General features: G+C 50.1%; 6 protein-coding genes across 6 annotated transcripts; 2 read left to right on the top strand and 4 right to left on the bottom strand.

Annotated features, from left to right (window-relative positions):
* Positions 1-1,819: 1,819 nt before the first annotated feature.
* VFPPC_11366 (hypothetical protein) lies at positions 1,820-2,407 on the bottom strand (the record flags this gene model as incomplete). Its single annotated transcript, XM_018289581.1, has 1 exon — positions 1,820-2,407. The coding sequence occupies one exon, from the start codon at positions 2,405-2,407 to the stop codon at positions 1,820-1,822; it is 588 nt and encodes a 195-aa protein (XP_018136995.1).
* A 124-nt stretch (positions 2,408-2,531) lies between these two features.
* VFPPC_16935 (hypothetical protein) lies at positions 2,532-4,712 on the bottom strand (the record flags this gene model as incomplete). The annotated part of the gene is made up of 3 exons (XM_022429045.1): positions 2,532-3,541; positions 3,607-4,155; positions 4,208-4,712. The coding sequence occupies 3 exons, from the start codon at positions 4,710-4,712 to the stop codon at positions 2,532-2,534; spliced, it is 2,064 nt and encodes a 687-aa protein (XP_022283985.1).
* A 1,457-nt stretch (positions 4,713-6,169) lies between these two features.
* VFPPC_11368 (hypothetical protein) lies at positions 6,170-6,880 on the top strand (the record flags this gene model as incomplete). Its single annotated transcript, XM_018289582.1, has 1 exon — positions 6,170-6,880. The coding sequence occupies one exon, from the start codon at positions 6,170-6,172 to the stop codon at positions 6,878-6,880; it is 711 nt and encodes a 236-aa protein (XP_018136997.1).
* Positions 6,881-7,101: 221 nt separating this feature from the next.
* VFPPC_11369 (hypothetical protein) lies at positions 7,102-11,907 on the bottom strand (the record flags this gene model as incomplete). Its single annotated transcript, XM_018289583.1, has 1 exon — positions 7,102-11,907. One exon carries the CDS (start codon positions 11,905-11,907, stop codon positions 7,102-7,104), a length of 4,806 nt encoding a protein of 1,601 aa, XP_018136998.1.
* Positions 11,908-12,534: 627 nt separating this feature from the next.
* Positions 12,535-13,541, top strand: VFPPC_11371 (hypothetical protein; the record flags this gene model as incomplete). The annotated part of the gene is made up of 2 exons (XM_018289585.1): positions 12,535-12,545; positions 12,608-13,541. The coding sequence occupies 2 exons, from the start codon at positions 12,535-12,537 to the stop codon at positions 13,539-13,541; spliced, it is 945 nt and encodes a 314-aa protein (XP_018136999.1).
* Positions 13,542-14,282: 741 nt separating this feature from the next.
* Positions 14,283-19,145, bottom strand: VFPPC_18322 (WD domain protein; the record flags this gene model as incomplete). The annotated part of the gene is made up of 3 exons (XM_018289586.1): positions 14,283-16,532; positions 16,588-18,561; positions 18,621-19,145. The coding sequence occupies 3 exons, from the start codon at positions 19,143-19,145 to the stop codon at positions 14,283-14,285; spliced, it is 4,749 nt and encodes a 1,582-aa protein (XP_018137000.1).
* Positions 19,146-19,402: the final 257 nt, after the last annotated feature.

The following is a 19,402-nucleotide window of genomic DNA, read 5'->3' as shown; positions in this document are numbered from 1 at the left end:
TTAGGGTTAGGGTTAGGGTTAGGTTTGGGGTTAGGGTTAGATCTCTTTCTCGTCCCTAACCCTAACCCTAACCCTAACCCTAACCCTAACCCTAACCCGCTCTTGGGGTTAGATTGGTAGCCTGGGTGGGAGTGGTTTTAGTTGGTAGCCTGGGTGGGAGTGGTTTTAAGTTTCTGGCGTTTTAGTTGGTAGCCGGGTTAGGGGGGCAAGTTTTGCTGTTTAGTGGTTCGGTTGGTAGCCGGGTTTGTTTGGGTTAAAAACAAGTCGATGGAAAAAAAAGTTGCTAAGGTTTTAAGCTTGGACGGGTTCACGCTAGACTTGGTAGTTTAGTGTAGAAACTTCATAAGTTTCGATAAGTTAACAGTCTGACGGTTAACTAACTGGCTAGTTGCAAAAGGTAGTAGCTTTGACACTTTTTTTTTAACAGTTTGTTAGCTTGTTGGGTCAAAAGGTTAACAGGTTAAACAGCTGGAAAGATTGGCTGGTTGTTTTGCTTCGCTCAAAGTCAAAGAAAAAAAGATAAAAAAAAGATAAAAAAAAGATAGATAAAAAAGATAGATAAAAAAAAGGTTAAACCTAGAAACCTAAGCAGTGTAACCCTTTAACGGGTTAGTAGGTTAAAAGTTGAAACTGTTGCTAAGTTAGACAGTTGCATGAGTTCACAGTCCTATGCTCCTACGCGTTGTCTTAACTCTGACCCTTAACCCTAGTGGTTTAGGAGCTTGGTCCTTTGGCGAAAATTACTAGACGGCTCGTTTAACTAACCCTAAACCAGAACTAAAATAAGGGGGGAGAAAAACGTAACCCTAACCCTGCTGGGTTCTAACCCTGAAGCCCTTGTTTGGGGTAAGCTGCGTGACAGGTGATAAGCTGGCGGTTCGCTTTGCCAAATATGCCTCTAACCCAAGTTAAAGTTGCGCCGTTTAACCCTAACCCTTAGACTTAGTCGGGCGGTTAACAAGCTCGTCAAGCTCTGGTAACCCTAGCCTGGCCGAAGTGGCTTACCCTAAGCCTTTCTGCTGCTTTAAGCCTCGCAGACGTCCCGTCGTCAATGCAAATCGAAAGCCTAAGAGTAGCAACTTTCAAACGCTTGGAACACCTCTGGCCTTTGTCGCTTCGCTAACCCTCGGGACGTTAAAAGTCACATTGATTATTGAGTCTTCTTATAGTTGGCGTTGCTAACCAAGCCTTGCCGTACCTTTAAGAGCTGTAAGCTGTAAGCAGGACACAAGCAAACGACAAAGAGCACCGGGACCTACGAAAAGTAAAAGACGGGACAAAAGAGAGAGAGTGCATTGAAAATTCATAGACAGTACCCTCGAAACAACTTTTGGTAGCTAGCCCTCCCCCTATAACCAACCCATAACCCGTCCAGCTAACGTGAACTAATTACCCATGCCACTGCCTGTGCGTGGAACCGTGCTTCTCATAAGAAAATCAAGACTATGTAGACGTGAACAGATTATATATATTTATGACTGCGCTTCTAGCTTGCCCATGTTGTCAGCTGGATATCGCTTACTGCTCTCGCTTGTTGTTCTCGCCCAAATGCAAACAGCCAAAATCACCTAGTCATCACAACACAAGTCCCCTAAGTCCCCCAAAATAGCTATAATTCGCTTAATCTAGTAAACCAGACTTTTATTGACGCTGTATTGTACATTTAAATATATTTTCCCTCTCTTAGCCAATTCACACATATTAAAATTCCACTCTAGCTGTCCCGCTTTCAATCTTTAAAGCTGTTGTGGCTTATAGCTTGTATGCGCCATTCTGAACTGATTCCACCCACCTACCCTACTCCCATGCAGCCCTTGTCTCAAGATGGATCTGATTGCTGATGATCGTCTCCCCAAATTGCCTCATCATCACACACTTCAAACCACCCGCTAAGCTTCCCCTTCTTGGACAACTGCTGGCACTTTACCCCTTCACGCCATGGCACCCAGAACTTTCGCCGCAGAGCGGCTCTTAATGGCGCCCCAACCTTTCGCTCACTGAGCAATCCGTGTTGCACCCGGCAGTGGGTTTGCATATTCCTCCTATTGCGGCACAGGTGGCTACACTCTCTACATTTCAGCCCGTCGGTCTTGGGTAACCCGAGATATGGTATCGCTTTGCACCCAGAAACTGGTCTTTGGTAGTTATCGAGCTCCGTAATCCCCCGGATCATGCCGGGTAGCAATTTGAGCGTGTACGCGGCTCTGTTGCGCTGCTCTATAACTACCTCTCCATGCATGGATTGAAGATGCGTATGCGCGGATGGCACGATAATTCCGCTCTGGCATAATGAACAGAACACAAACGGATATGTTTTGTCGTAAATAAATGGGTAAATATCCTCTTTTGTTACGCCTGGTGCGATCTCAACATCTTTCTCTTCGTTGTCGTCTGCTGGCCTTGACATGTTTGCAACAACAAGAACAGCAATATTTTGATGTTGCGCGAGCAAATTGGCAGTGGATTTAATTAACCCCCTTATTATACCTTATGTGGGCTGGTGGACCACATCACCCCTTCAACACCATTCCCTAGATGGACCGTGCTAGAGCGCCGAATTTTTCCAACTCAAACACAACCAACGCAAAGAAGCTACACTCTGGATTCGTCCAACAGCTATAATCCTGCAGCCATTCGATGCCGTCCTGGCTATCAAGTCTAGTCTTCTCCTGACCCCAGCTCTCCTTTACGTGCGCTACCACGCATGCTGCCCCTGCCTCAAAATGCGCCAACACACTCCCTGCAATATGCCGAAGCAGATTCTCATCCGGACATGCTACCTCTGGCACCCTGGGCCGGAAGAAGCGACTCGGTATGCGCTCGAAGCTGTCGCACCGCCAAGCTGGCAAGCCGCACTTCCAGCATCCTGAGCTTGCGGGCCATCCTACTGCCTTTCCTTCCACGGTTCTTTTCGTAAGCACCTTGCTCCGGATTACATCCGCTTGTTGCATGGCAGACCTCCATGTCGCTGAACTCTTGTGTGGGCACATATCCGGCGAGTGTTTGGCTGCGCGACAGCTAAACCAGCAAATACCACACCTCCCCTTCCACGTATTGTGTAAGCGCCTAAATTCGACAGCCTTGCTTCGGTTGTCTCCATGGCCCGATAGATACTGCTCTAACCACTTTGTATACGCATCCAGCTCGTGTTGGCGCATCGCTTCGTGCCACATTCCCGTGTCAGTTCGACGCACCTGTGCTACTATCGCCTCATTAAATAGAGATGGGACAGCACACTCTCTTTCGTCTATTGCTTCTCCGGTTCTCCTCGACTTCGCCAGCGGGCTACTATCCAAGTCGTTGCTGGCCTTTCGCTTGTAGCCGCTACTCACTGGCGCAGATATAGAGCTTTGTATTGCGTCCATCTCGATTATGCTAAGCTCCTCCCCGACAAACATGTCCACACTCTCCTCGCGTTCGTCTGCGGGTGTGATCTGGCCGTTTTTCTGAATAACCGTCTTGCCTCGTGGCGTTTCATACTTGTTATTCTGTTCGCGCGTGCCTATGTTACCGCCGGTGTCGCTATATATGTCGGTATTGCCTGGATACAATTTTGCGTGAGCACTAAACACTTCTTATTGCTGGAAGTTTCACTACATCGCGCACCTGTTTCCAGCCATGTACACGCCACCGCCATCTGCTTCGCGTCGAAATTGCCAATTGACGCGCCAGCTAGCTTCATTTGCTCCCAAAGCGCAACCATGCGAGCGACGCAAATGAGCTTGTCGTCTTGCAGACGGCTGTCTGCTACCTCTGGCCCGCGCGTATTTGTCTCATGCCAATCGTCCTGAAGTCCGCATAGATCACACGCGGCCGCCCTGTTCGCGCGTTGGGCTTCTTTAGTCCTGCTTTCTTTTGCGGCCGCGGCGCTGCTTGTCATGCTTAGCATGCATCGCCACTCGAACCCGCGGACAGTGCAGAGCACGCAGCAAGCTCTGCTCTTAGCCACGGCAAACCAGCTTGGATCGAGCCTCGCGCTGTCTAACCTCGACTGGCTAGAAGAGATAGGTTGATCAATGAGTTCGACCTTGGGTTGGCTGCTTTGTTCAATCGGCCGATTCGGCGCCTCAGCGTCGTTTACGTCAATCGTCGGCTGACATGGTTCGATATCGCCGGTTGTATTATAGTATCCCGTATCGGTTTGACCTGCTTGGACTTCTCATTGTTTTTTAGCATCGCGAACCACAAGCCTACCTCATATACGTACGTGAAGTATCACCCCCAAAGAGCCATGCCGTCAGGTCGCTGCTAACCACGTCCTCTTGCCGGCTAACTTCAAACCAGACGCTGTTTGGGCCCTTCGCAAAGAGCCGCTGACAATGTACGTTGGCCCTCCATCGCAAATTGCTGCCGCCAGCATGCGTCTTGCCGCAATGCGCTCGCATCCGTGGTTTGCTTCTCGTTATCCACCCACATTCGTTGCACCGAAGTCCATCCGTGACCGCATCACGTAGATGCGGAATGGGACAGTCGCCTAGACTGGGGAACTTGTAGTTTATCATGTCCTCTTTTCTCTGATACATACCAGATAGCCGGCTTGCAGCCTCGCGCACCGCCTTTCGCTGGTTGGTCGAGATCTTATCATCGTGTACATCTTTTAAGTGGTCACATATCGATGGAACAAGTACAGCATATTTGCAGAGTGTACAAAACAGAAATGGATATGCCGCATCATGCATGAGCGGGTAAATGGAGCTTGTAGTGCTTCCCATTTTAACCACGTGGATAGAATCTGTCACAGCGTCCTCTTACAGATGGAAAGCCAACTCCCATAACTAAGCATGTATATTCCTATGTTATATAGTGTTTTGCTCCTATTTACTGATCCTAATCCTTGTAAACCAGCCCCTGATTGTCGGTCGCTATTGCACCACGCGGCAGAGTTCAGAATACATGGCCTCACCCTATACAGTCAAACGCGTTACCTTGCCCACGCCACATTTCCTTTGTCTTCTACTCGAATGGGCGCGATACGGGCTTACCAAAAAAGTTTTAATCTACGTATGAGACATCTTTTGGCAGGTAATATCTTTTTGGTTCGTAAACTACACATTACGCGTAGTCGTGTGTTGTTTACATTCGCAGAATCAGCCCCTTTTAAGCACATTTCTTTTCTCTGACACTGGCTTGGGGGTTGTTGGGGACCCGCTCACCCGCGGCGGAAATTGATTTTTAAAATTTGTCCTATACTAACTACTAGTGCACGGATGGAACCGCCCTCATCCTGTGCCCATACGTTTTGCGAACAACCATCGCCCACAACATGTGCATGTTGGTCCCTTTCTTGTCCATGAAAACTCTCTTGCCAGCAAGCCATTGCTGAAAAGCTTGTTTGTCTGCTGGGTCAATATGAAAACTGTCGCGTATCCACTGGGCTTCTCGCGTCATGCTGGCCGCGACTTCGATGGCTGGCAAAACCTTGTCTACGTAGACACACCGGTTTGGGGTGCCCCTGTCCTCTTTGGCCTCCAAGCACCAGTCCAACGGCAATTTGCACGTAAAGCAGCACGATAGTGCAGCCAATGGAGCCGCTCTTATATCGTGTTACTATTCCTGCACTTCCTCGACTGTATACTTTCCTGATATGGTAATGGGGTTACCCTGGTCGCTCCACCACCGGTTCGATTGCCGAACTCCGGGTTGGCCAATGGGCATTAAATCACGGCAACCCATCCGTCTCGACTAGCAATGCCGATGCTTTATCTCCTTGACATATAAAGCCCATTGTATCGGACTGGCCAATTTATTGCCACACATGTAATATATGTTCGGAGTTGTCCCTGGCTCTTGTAACCAACTGTGCCTTGACCAAGCTATATCAATCTGTCTGCTGGCGGTGTGTTTTTAAAGACCCAAATTCTCACCATTCGCTTGTCGTCATTATCTTCTTACTTGCTAAGATGCTATGATTGAGGCTATCTTGCCCTAGGGTTAGCCCCTTTTCCAGTTCTTCGCTACCTCCATCTTATCCAGACCCAAAGAGTATCCCTAGGCTGCTCTTCGGAGGCCATGTCCATTTTTTTGTCCTGTCATGCCAACATACATGAGGGCCTCAACAAAACGCCATAGAGAGTTGTCATTGTCCATCTACCGCCTTTAACTTTGCCCTTTTTTTTCTTGACCTGTATTCGGTTAAATCGCCACCTTTATGGTAGTACTAGGGCTCGAAATGACTTCTTCTGAGCCCGCATTTTCTGCTATAGCGACCGCTGCGACCGTCGACGAGTTGATCGAAACCATCCCCGCTCCATACCGACCAGTCCTAGGACCATATATCGTCAAAAAGTACCGCATTGCGCGTAGCCGTACTGTCACTGCACGCACCTTGTCGTCATACCAGCGGCACATGAAGCGAGGCACCTATCCGGCAGCTATCCGCCGCTCTCTGATGGTGCCGTTTCTGGACGTCACCAACGAGTTTCTTGCTTCTCCTCAGTATGCATCGACCTCTGCCGTGCTCCATCACGGAGTTATTGCAGCCAGAAAAGCTGCCTTGGAGAATGCCATCAGCCAAAAGATGGCCGAACTCGCCTTTCTGTCGTCTCTGCCTGACCTCGATGTTAATACTTGGAAACCAACCTGGGCTCGACTTGTCACCAATGCTGCTGCTGAGTTGGCGCACACGTATAAGGGGTACCTTGTTCAGGATGTAGGGGGAAGACATCAGCTTATTGGAATGCCGCCAGCTGCTAATAACGAGTTTTCTGCAGTTCTCAGCTGCTGTGTGGCATACGCGGCGCGGGTACTCCAACTTGCTCGAACCGTAACCAGTGGCGGCTCCGTGGTAATTCCCATGGTTCGGCTTAGTGGGCAGCAAATTTGCGATACTAGCCTAAAGTGCCGGAAGGGCCGTAAAGGGTATAGGCAGTGCAAGCCATAGCGAGGAAGACCGAGCATGCATTTTCACCGTCACCAGCTATCTTGCAATTTCCAACTCTTTTAAGGGCACTGCATGGCCCCAACATTGTTTCGCCCCCAACCGTTGCTCTGCGGTGTTACTACTCTGTTAATACGTGGGATGCGGCCCTAATATGGTCATGATGACAACCGTGGAGAGTCACGGTGATTGATGGAGTTAATTAGCAATTGCTATGTAGGTAGCTACAATAAATGAACTGAATTTTCGTCTTCTTTGTCCCTCTTCACCTTGTAGAGCACTACGCTTGTCAATACAACTAGTGTTCGTAGTAATTGAGATCCCGCCACTCTGGTGACGGTGATTGGTTGCGACAATGCAAGGGCGATTGTTTTTTGGTCGTGGGCAACGGTTAATCCTCCCTGTATGCAATATTCATATGCAACTTTGTGAAATTCCTCAACGACATCTGTTTCCCCGCAATGATAGAGACCAATAATAGTATCGTATAGCAGGTGGCGCTCAAACTGGCATATCACGCCTTTGACTGTGGTGATGGTGTCCCATTTGCCGTCGTCCATCCTCGCCCAGTTATCGCAGAAGTCATATGGAATATGGCAGGTATCGCAGCCATTCTTTGGGACTATCCCTTCTTCGTACATTGCCACTGCAAGCTCGCTGCGCAACGTCTGACTGCCGCCACGGGTGCATTGGCGCAGTGTATGTTGTATGTCCTGGCCGCCTATGCCACGTCCCGCGCAGATGGGGCATTTGTCCTCCCAGTAACCTATTGCGGCTTCCCAGCTAGCGACTTCCTCTGCTGTATCCCATTTTGGGTATGCCTTGCCAATAGCCTGATAAGCTGGTGGCTCTGGCGCTGGTGGATGACTGGGAAATCTCCATAAAGGGCCGTTCCCTCGTCTCATATTACGAGTGTAATAAAATGCTAGCATGACTTCCTCGTACACAAGTAAGAGGTTGGAGAACCAACGGCCATCATATGGTATTCTTCGTTCAAACCACACTTCAGCATCAATCGCTAACGGCACCTTAGCAAGCATATTTGCAAACAGATGACCGTCATAAGCGGCAAGAGATGCAATCGCCATACAAATGATGGGCTTAATTTCACAACGGCCATCCGAATACGGATCATTCATAGGGTCTCTGTTACAATACGTTTCAAAATCAGAATCTTGTGTCGTGTTAGCAGCTTCTGCGCAAGCATAGAAAGACAAACAGACGCTGCAAGATCCCCCTTTTGATGTATGCTGAGGTATGCGCAGATCCTCTAACCATCTAATGATGGATAAGGCCTTGTTTCGTAACTCATCCCGCTTGCACCTGTGTAGCGTGTGCTCTGCCTCTGTACCTTCGCACAGGAAACATAGGGGGCAGCCAATCGAACCCCACCACCTCGTCGTCTCGATCATTCGACTAAGTCGCCCGTGCATGAGGCTGCTGCTCTGTCTACCAGTCAAGTATTGATGTAGAAATACATTGAATGACTTCAATTCCAGCTGCTTGTCGTGCAGGGAAGCCAAGTTCCGTCCGTGAATAAGATACTGATGTTTGTTTGAGTCTTGAGTTGTATTTACAGAGAGTGGAGGCCTGTGGGGACCGATAGGAAATGCTTCACCGGTAGGCGAGGCAAAAAATTGCGTCCCTAAGTTGTTGAGACAATTCGTTGTGTAATATGGCCGCACTGGAGGCCGCAAAGAAGATGAGTGGAGGTTTGCAGTATTTGTTTTGTCTGTGGATGTGGGCGGTGCAATATGTGTAAGGGATGAACCCCCTAGATGCAACAAGAAGTTTGACGGTTTAGTATATTTTGTCTGCGGCTCATCATGCTGGGCGAGCTGCTGACCGCACGAAAGTGGAAACTTTCGCTTTGCAGGTATCGTTTTAACATCTGGTTCTGACTCTGTCATATTGTCCTGGGCAAGGGTGGACGCAGCTGCTGTACCACAAATGATAGGCTGCCGTTTGATCGCTTCGAGCCTGCTATCCAAGGACGCTACGCAGTTAGCGCTGTCTCTTGTTCCCGGAGCATGTTTGCTCGGTAGCTGAAGGAACTCATGCCACCGAAGTGAAGCCCATTCGTAAAGCTCCAGTAATTGTGGCTGTAAAGTCGACGGAAATGCACCATCAAGTCCGTATGTTGAACCTCGCAGCAGAGGGCGGTGGCCGCTTTGCCAAGCAAAGACCACATTTCGAGACGCCTTGTCAGACTTGTCGTCGAACCTATTGAATGGCTGGTATACTTCTCGTACATGTTTCTCTGTTATTCCGATGCATAATTGTCGCAAAGTCCGGGAGTTAACGGTTTCGTTCCAAACGGAGAAGATCTGCCTACGAAACGCCGCATTGACTTGAGCGCTATCCAAAGGTTTGCTCCCATGTTCAATCTGAGCTCGGAATAGCAAAGGCGAGGTGGCTGAAATCACGTCCACCTGATCACCATTGCGTTCGCGACCAATTAAATCTATGAATGGTCGTATAACTGCAAGGTACTTGTACACCAGTTGACTGGCTTCAGCCGGTAGAAAACGGGCGACGATGAACTCATTATTCGCAGATCTTTTGGCCTTGTGATGGCGGATCAGATACATTATCATCGACTTGTATACAAAAATGCTCCTTTCCACGAACTCGCCATTAACGCACCATATATTGAGTAGCTCCGACCACCTGGGTACTTGCCCACCAGACAAGTACATGATTGAGGCAAGTAGAATGCGGAATTGCTTCTCTTTCGCGAGGTATGCCCAGACGGCTTTCCATTTCCATTGCCCTTTAGACGATGATAATTTTCTATGCTTAGCAGTGCATGCTCGCCGGAACAGTTTTAGATATTCCTCCGCAAGACCGTTCTCTGGGTGGGTAACAAACGAGAACCCTCTCTTGCTGTTAGTTATATCATCTTTAACTTTGGAGAGATCCACGGAGCATTCTAAACCGAATAGAAGCTCCTCACAGACCTCGGCAGCTTGCTGAATCAGTCTCCTCAACAGCAGCCTCATCTGATCCATAGTAAGCTTACTCGAGTCGCCCCAGTGTACTGTTTGGCCATCCTCACTCCATCGCAGGAGGAAGGACGGCGTGTCAGACCGGGCCATAACTCGACCGTAGCTCCGAAGGGTGAAGAATTCCTCAAAGGATGAATCTGAGCCCATGACCATGTATGATTTGCGAATTGAGTTCAGCCGCTCAACTTGTTGAGTGCGAGGCCGGCGGTCGATGCCAAGTGATGGATATGGTCGCAGTGGAAGAGCATACTCAATAAAGAGTAGACGCTGAATGTATATAAGTGCCGACAAGTGCGATGTAAACGACCTTGCAGGAAGGAAGGCATCTAGAGACTTGGAGAACCCCAAGATGCCGCTGAAAAAATGAAGAATCATGGAACTCGGATGACCGTCAATCGGATGCTCTTTGCATAATGAAATGCAAACACCAAATAAGAGCTCCAGGATTGTTTCACATGGGTTGACACTATCATCTGATCCAGCATGACCTCCTTTGCCACCCACACTGCTCGTTTGCTGAGCTGAACGCTGCATGATGTTGTGTTGCTCGCTCAGATCCACATTCATGTCGTCCTCACCGTTGACACTAGAGCTTCCGTCGTCGTGGTCGTGGTCGTGGTCGTCATCATCATCATCATCATCATCGTCGTCGTCGTCATTGCCATAATCGTCGTTGTCATCATCGTCGTCAAGGTCCTCTTCGTCATCCGCACAGTCTTCCTCGTCTGCTGTCGTATACTGCTCTATATCGCAGTCGTCTTTATCCCCACTACCAAAACCAAGCTTACCACTACAGCTATCTCCTGTGTCCACACCTGTTGTTGCGGGGCTACTGGATGTGCCAGTAATCTTGTTAGTTGAGCAGCCTTCCTGAACAGTCTTCCAGTGGTCATCGTGCCATATTCTGTCAAGCAGGACAAATGTCTTTTTCCTCAACTGCACATCAATTGTCTTGCGTACAATTGAAGGGTCAAGCCGATATATCCGGAATACAAATGCCAAGGCTTGTTTGAAGATTGCTCGATACTTCCTGGTGCTCGAGGGCTGTCGTACGAGTGTGAATGGCTTGGGGTAGCTCGACTGTAAGCGAACGCTTTTCAGCCAGCATAGTACGTTTCGGCTTGTCTTCTTTGCTGTTTCTTCACATCTATCCATCATAGGGTCGAATAATCGAAGAATGTGGGCAATTCTTAGCTCGTCGCTCGCCGGGCTTACGAGATCTTGTTCAAGCCCATCAACACCTTTCCGCAGTAGTAGGTAGGGCTTTGCATCTGATCCATATCGCGGAACACTTACGAGAGCGGCGAGGAGGTGACGGTTTTTCTTCCTGAATGTCTCCTCCCAACCAGTCCGCTCCAGCCAAGGCCGTTGTTCAGCGAAGGATAGGGATGGGGTACCTGAATTGTCAATCCATGTTTCGGCCGCCCGCAACCCGTGGATGCGGTCCCTCTCGTTCTCTCGCTGTCGTACTGACTGATAATGATCCACTTCTTTTTTGTTGACTCGCTGGTTCCTAGCGGAGTCCGCTTCGTTGCTGTCATCCGCAACAATCCAATACTTTCGTCCTGGACCTGTGATCCATGTCTGTAGCCGCACGGATTCAACGAAATCTTCTTTTTGAGCAGCGAACTTCCTAGGGGCGGTAGCAGAAGAGCACGAATAGCCTTCAGGCCCCTTTGAGTAATGTCGTTTCGTGATAATCTGGAGACTAGTGGTTCGAAATTTGCACTGATTGCATGCGAAACCTTCGTGTATTCGCAATTGTGAGTGCTGAGGAGAGCCGTCTTCGAGGGCAGTGATATCTTCGGGGTTTTGTAGTTTAAATGCTGCCAGCTGCTGTGTTAAACCTTTTCTCTGATCTGTGGAGATGCCATGAGAGTATTGCAAATGTGATGTCGCCCGCGAAGCTTTGATCGAGATGGCGCATCTGCATCTGTCGTGACAGCAAATAAGAGCAGCGGCATCATGGTCTATCCACAGCTTAAGGCTTGTAAACGGCTGGTCCTGGTCTCGGTCTCCCATAGTCGCCGAGCGTTAACGAGAAAACAGTTCTCTTGGGTGAAGGGATTATCTCTTGATGATATTTTCTCCGTTGTTTGTTGAGGTGTAGAAGTGCAGAAGTGCAGTAACAGAGAGATTGGAGGGAGCTCTTGTTGAAAATACCCTGTTGAAATGGCAGTAGGGAGTTTTCACGTCCTTTGAAGGCGTGGATAAGGGGGGTTCAAGGTAATTTCATAAAATTACCTGAACAGGGGTCATTACTTGACGGGCCGTGCCACTGGCGCGGGAGTTGGAGTAAAAATAAAACCTGGGGGTCAGGCAGCGCACGGACGAAAAATGGGTAGTTTACTAAATTACATTGTACCCTTTGCACAGTAGGCTGCTTTTGATCTCAGGCTCTGGCGTATGTTGGGCATGCCTACACCACAAGGCGAATCAACCCCGCGCGGCCCGCATGAAGCGGGGGGCTCTTTTACAGGCTCAGCGGAGGAACAGTTCGTTCCCTGATCTTCAAACAACTGCAAGGTCATTCCAAATGAAGAGGACTGTCTCAAAGAGACACAATAAAACAAGTCAACTAAGAATTTTGGGCGATCTCGTGCATTGAGCAACCCATCTATTTATGTCGCCCGGCAAAACTGACTAGCGATGACTGCAGCGTAGGCTATCCACTACTAGGCCCCGTGCGTTTCATTTCGTTGCTGAACTGACAAAGGCCCAGGCTTGCCGCTTCTAAGCCTTTCAGGTTTATTGTTGGTCCCTGTGGCCGAGGGTTTACCATACACTCGGGTATTGTTGCTAGCTTATCTGCACCTCTCGAGAGATTGGTGAATGGAGAGATGCAAGAGGCGACGAACGGGGAGGTGGATTGGAAAGTTGTGGATGAAGGAACCTTCATGTGCTTCTGGCAATATGCCTACCGGGGTGACTATGATATTGACCACGAAACAACGAAACCAGATACAGATTCCGAGGAAAAGACAACCGTCCCGGGCGACTTGGAAGGTATTGTGGACCCAATTGAGAAGCGGATGGAAGAGGAGTCTACCCTCCAAAGCTGGGGCGATCCAGCAGAGCCTGCGCCCGAACTTGCGGATGGACTGGGCGATGGCTGGAACAACTGGGTGGCGTCAACTCGCAAAAAGAAAGACAAAAAGAAGAAGGGGATCGAATGGTTAGCGGAGGAGATCGAATGCAAAGCAGAAGAGCCCCGATCCTTGTCGAAGCAGGAACAGTTGTGGGCCAGACTCGTTGCGCTCCGTCGGACCAGCCACTGCCCAGAGTTGAACCATCTGGCAAGGGTAACAGAAGCACGAGGAGCATTTGAGACGAAGGTGCAATTGCTATGTCACGCAAAGGTCTACGTGTTTGCCGACTGCTACGGTATCGTACCACTAATGGCGTTGTCTTTTAACAAGTTGCATGAGTCTTTGGTCAACCTCAACCGTCACGCTGAATCCTTGGCGGGTTTTGTGACATTGATGCCATACTGCTACGAAACACCCGCTCCGGACGACTTGAAAAATATCGTCGTCCTTTTCGCTGCATGCGAGGTGGAACGGTTGCGCAAAAATAGGCAATTTGAGGACCTTCTTGAAGCTCATGCCGAAATGGGGAGGGACATGTTTTGGGCTGTACTGGAACGATTGGAGTAAAGCGACTACTCAACAGCCAGCATACCAGATGCTGTCGTGTCTCGGCCGTGCTTGACAACAAGGCCAGTGCAATCAGCAATTACGGCAGCTATATCCGCTTCATTAAGCCAGCAACGTCATCGATGCACGAGGAAAGGCTTGGAAAGTTGTAGGCCTTGGCAAACAATAGGGTGGGCTTTTGATGTTGTCAAAAGGATTGTTCTGACATTTTTTGAGACAACGTGCAATGCCGTGTGGGCCGCAAAACTGTGGACAATCCGGGGTTGCTCAGATCAAACTGGATCGCTTATTTGGACCGGGGTTACGTAGCCGCTTTCACGATGTTTGATTGGAGGAATGGTGCGGGAGCTAAAAAAGCCTACGAACAGGGATCTGCCAGGTTTATCACCAAAAACAGATTTTGAACATCGAAATCAACCTTTGATCAGAAATAAAACGAGCGAATCACAAAATGCAAATGCGAAAAATGAATGCATCGAAGCTTTGCGCTGTTTGCTATCTTTTGATGTAAATTTTAGGCGACAAAAGTTGGCTGGTGGTTCATGGTGCACGCCGGAAGCCGAATTTTGCTGCATGTGGAATTTCACTAAGTAAAAACGGTCTGGCGCCGCGTCCCCGCCTATGCGCGCACAGATGTTCGCTCGAGGAAGCGTGTGATGTTGTTTGCGAAAGCTTGACTCTAGTTGGCCCTTCGTTGCTAACAAGCAAAGTTATGAAAGAAATAGTGTAGGATTTCGGGCTTTAACGACTGAATACCTCTGGTCTTCCACTTTGGTTAAACCCAATTATTATAACTCTACCCGAGTAGCATCCAATAACGATGGTAGATCCTGATACCGCCCAGCAATTGGGACGAAATTCCACTGGGAGCCAGAGCGTGTTCTCTCCGTTTAATGTGACCCAGCGTTGATCTTGGCTGATGCCGTAGGTGGGACGATGCGCGATCACACTAGCAGGAGGTTGTAGGAGGAGATCTGCAAAGCAGTATGGAGGAGCATTGTCGCCAAGTACAGAGAAAGAATTTTTAGTAGTTCGTAGATGTGCGTTATCCAGTTCAAACGATAAGATCGTTGTAGTAAGTCTAGTGTTAATAATCTGTGTGCAATTGCCCGTGTCCGCGTGCCAGATCCGTATCGTCTCGTCGCCAGAGCCCGAGGCCACGAGCTTGGAGTCGTGCGAGAAGGCCACCGAGTTTACCCGGCCGCTGTGGCCCTCGAGCCTCTGCGTGCAGTCGCCCGTGTCCGCATGCCAGATCCGTATCGTCTCGTCGTTAGAGGCCGAGGCCACGAGCTTGGAGTCGTGCGAGAAGGCCACCGAGTTTACCCAGCCGCTGTGGCCCTCGAGCCTCTGCATGCACTCGCCCGTGTCCGCGTGCCAGATCCGTATCGTCTTGTCTTGAGAGGCCGAGGCCACGAGCTTAGAGTCGTGCGAGAAGGCCACCGAGTATACCCAGCCGCAGTGGCCCTCGAGCCTCTGCGTGCACTCGCCCCTGTCCGCGTGCCAGATCCGTATCGTCTTGTCTTTAGAGGCCGAGGCCACGAGCTTGGAGTCGTGCGAGAAGACCACCGCCCACGCCCAGCCGCTGTGGCCCTCGAGCCTCTGCGTGCACTCGCCCGTGTCCGCATGCCAGATCCGTATCGTCTTGTCTTTAGAGGCCGAGGCCACGAGCTTGGAGTCGTGCGAGAAGACCACCGCCCACGCCCAGCCGCTGTGGCCCTCGAGCCTCTGCGTGCACTCGCCCGTGTCCGCATGCCAGATCCGTATCGTCCCGTCGCCAGAGCCCGAGGCCACGAGCTTGGAGTCGTGCGAGAAGGCCACCGAGTTTACCCAGCTGCTGTGGCCCTCGAGCGTCTGCGTGCACTCGCCCGTGTCCGCGTGCCAGATCCGTATCATTTTGTCTTGAGAGGCCGAGGCCACGAGCTTGGAGTCGTGCGAGAAGGCCACCGAGTTTACCTGGTCGCGGTGGCCTTCGAGCGTCTGCGTGCACTCGCCCGTGTCTGCGTGCCAGATCCGTATCGTCTCGTCGTTAGAGGCCGAGGCCACGAGCTTGGAGTCGTGCGAGAAGGCCACCCAGTATACCTCGTCGCGGTGGCCTTCGAGCGTCTGCGTGCACTCGCCCGTGTCCGCATGCCAGATCCGTATCGTCTCGTCATTAGAGGCCGAGGCTACGAGCTTAGAGTCGTGCGAGAAGGCCACCAAGTATACCCAGCCGCTGTGGCCCTCGAGCCTCTGCGTGCACTCGCCCGTGTCCGCGTGCCAGATCCGTATCGTCTTGTCTTTAGCGGCCGAGGCCACGAGCTTGGAGTCGTGCGAGAATGCCACCGAGATTACCCAGCCGCTGTGGCCCTCGAGCCTCTGCGTGCACTCGCCCGTGTCTGCGTGCCAGATCCGTATCGTCTCGTCGCCTGTGTCCGCATGCCAGATCCGTATCGTCCCGTCGCCAGAGCCCGAGGCCACGAGCTTGGAGTCGTGCGAGAAGGCCACCGAGTTTACCCGGCCGCTGTGGCCCTCGAGCGTCTGCGTGCACTCGCCCGTGTCCGCATGCCAGATCCGTATCGTCTCGTCGTCAGAGGCCGAGGCCACGAGCTTGGAGTCGTGCGAGAAGGCCACCGAGTTTACGTGGTCGCGGTGGCCCTCGAGCCTCTGCGTGCACTCGCCCGTGTCTGCGTGCCAGATCCGTATCGTCTTGTCTTGAGAGGCCGAGGCCACGAGCTTGGAGTCGTGCGAGAAGGCCACCGCCCACACCCAACCGCTGTGGCCTTCAAGCGTCTGCAAGCACTCGCCCCAGTCTAGTCTCATAACCGGCTTTGGTGTGACCCAATCAGGCTCTTCCTTCTTGAAAAGCACTCTGACTAGGCTGTTCGCGGGGCTGAACAGAAGTGCTGCAGTGTAGAGCTGCAATGGGGCGATCTCCATGGCTAATTTGTGAGAAAGAATAAAGCGGCGCGCATCTTGGACAAGTTCCGATAGTTGCTGCAATTTTGTATTTCTCTAGGGACATGTTAGACCGTCTTTAATGCAACTCCGTTGGTTTAAGTTAACTCACTGCAATATCCTCGAGCTTTTGCATCGCCTTAACCCCCTCTGGCACATAGTGTAACAAACTAAGACATTCTAGCCAGTATAAATAATTCTTCCGAATAAATTCATGAATAATGCCGCCGTCCTCTACATCGCTGTTAGGGTCTGTTTTCGTGGATTTCGAATCGCCAAGATGGTCAACCCAGTAGACGGTGGAGTAACGAAGGGGGCCTAATGGGTCGGGATCAGGGGGGGAGAGCTGATCGACCAGAAGTCCCGGAGCCCGTAGGTCGTAAATGTCACGTTTAAGTGTCTGTGACAGAGCCTTTAATGACCTCAAAAAGATGGCATGGTGCTGGTCCGAGATGCCAGAAGGTAGGATAGCATCAGACCCCTCATTGAGCAGGTAATCCTTTGCCGATTGATGCACAAAGTAAACGATATCTTCTCGGAGAGTTAAGAAAGAGCCACATGACCCAGTAATTTCTCTTAAGTCGTCCAGGCCCAAATCCTCCAGAGACCCAGCAAGAGTCTTTAACTCATGCAGGCTAAGAGGTCGATATACGACCGAAGTGATAGCGAGGACCTGCTTGCAAATATCCGCATCGGCAGAATCGTTAATGAATTCTATCATCCGGCCATACAGCGAGTTCAGTCCTGGAGGAAATGCCTTAAGCTTAGCAAGAGTGTGCCGTTTTCTAACCTTCGGATCCGCAAGCTCTTGACAAACCAAGGCAACCCAGAGAAAGGTACCACTAGCACTTTCTGCCAAATAGTGTTGGACAGCATTCCTTGTTCCCTCATCGTAATTCTTTAAACGACCTAACTGATTCACCTTATGGTTAATATACGTGGTGATGGCGTCGGAGATGGAGTTCTGATTCAATTCGAGCTGTAATCTGACTTTCTGCTTCGCAGTGTTTAGTTGTTCCTCAATTTCTGGCCAGTTTCGACTAGAAATAATCCACTTCACACGAGATGAAGATGATGACGATTCTACAATGAAGTCAAAAAGCTGAGATCTGTTTGTGGTACACTCGTCCAGTGCGTCCACCACGAAGACAGCATCTGTGAAGGTTGGATCCTTCAACATATCCGTGAGTATCTCAGCCAGTGACCCCCACACATTTATGCCTTGAAATAGCTTTTCGCCTGCAGTATCATACTTTGCCCGCAGATGTGAAATTAGTGACGGTCGCTTCCCTAAGAGGAGGTACATAAGGCCACGTAGGACAGATGTTGCGTTGCTCAATTGAGCCTCGGTAGCTTGGCAGAAGAAGTAGGATAAGACTGTATCGGGTTCTTTCTGCAGCTCGTCAATAATGCCGCACAAAAGCATAGTCTTGCCTTTACCAGGGTCACCCTTAATCCATAGTAGCCGGCTCTGCGGATTATTGCGAAATTGTCTGAAGTCGGTGTTTTCAAGAATCCAGAGATACGAGCCCCTAAGTAAACCGCCCTTTGTATCCTGAATGCGCTCCTTGTCCTTAATAGGATTGGTTTCATATAGGTCTTTCAAGCACTGCTTGTCTTTGTCGTCTTGAAACTTCTCCTCTTGTCGCTGTGTTTGGTCCTGAATAGCTGAATAGATGCCATCGAGCTTCTTTTCTTGGGAAGCAGCAGTAGTAGCGAGATTGCTAATGTATTCCTTTATCTGCTCACAATTGTACTGCTCTGCATCATTTTTGATGGCATTCTCTGCTTCTCGGATGTCATGAAGTTGGCCAACCCAGTCATCAAGCGAAAGTAGATCCCTGCCAATAATACTAAGCTGTTTCCGGCGATAAAGACAGATGCTCTTTATCTGGTATAAGAGGAGTTTTTGGTAGAGTTTGACGATATGGCTCTCTAATTCGTCGCGTAGCTCAGCAGAGGAGTCGACAGCCTTATTTTTGTCTAATAAGAGATGCGCCAGGTTCCAGTACCAATTCACTCTCGATAGAACATAAGATATTCCCTTGCGATTGCTAAGAGCCTCAGTGACTGGTTTCGAAATGATCTATCCACTATTAGTTAGAGCCACGTACGCATTTCTTGGAGCCCTGGAGCCTGGTATACCTCTAAGCCAATGCAAACACCAACCCATGCGACCGCAGCTTGTGGAGCAGCCTGTATGGCCTTGCCGACTATTCCTCTCATTGCTTGCACCGCCTCCATGCATTCACCGATTCCCTGCTTGATAGAGGCTTCCTTGAGTGTGCGGTTTAGTCCTGCCTGGACCAGCTGTTGCATTTGTTGACACCTTGTATCAGGAGTCTTGCCCATCTCATTTTGCATATTATTCCCTGGGCAAAGTTCATTGGATAGGATCGTCTCGTACGCATCGACTGCTTTAGGCTCGCTGGCTTTAAGTTCATCGTATGCCTGGTTCCAAAGTCGCTCCTGCAGACTCGACAGCGAGGTTTGAGAAGGAGCAACGTCGGGCAGTGATGTCGCCGCCTCGGCTGCAGACTTCGGGGTAGTCACCAATGGTGGAGATGCTTGGGACTGCGTGAGTTCGCGATGAGCTAAGGCTTTCTGTGGTTGAGCAGTCTGCGGCAGGGGTTTAAATTTGGTCTTAAACTTGCTAAAGCGGGACAACATTCCTGGGTGGAAAGAGGAAGGTCTCGTTGTCAACCTGTCTTTATTTGCTGAGAAGGCTCGGCCTTTGGTTAACAATGGCGATGAAACCACTTGGAGGGTAGATGTTTGGTGTTTGTAGACGAATTGCACTGTGAGTTCTATTACAGTATAGGCGGCATGGTACTAATAGCATAATTCACTCAGACCATGGCGGTCATGATGCGTTGGTCGAAGCACCGTGTGGCTGTTTCCCATCCTAGGCGGCCCCCGCTGGCTCA

This window comes from Pochonia chlamydosporia, assembly GCF_001653235.2.
Source record: "Pochonia chlamydosporia 170 chromosome Unknown PCv3seq00013, whole genome shotgun sequence".
In the NCBI taxonomy this organism is placed as follows: Eukaryota; Fungi; Ascomycota; class Sordariomycetes; order Hypocreales; family Clavicipitaceae; genus Pochonia; species Pochonia chlamydosporia.
This window is presented reverse-complemented; position numbering and strand designations above follow the sequence as displayed.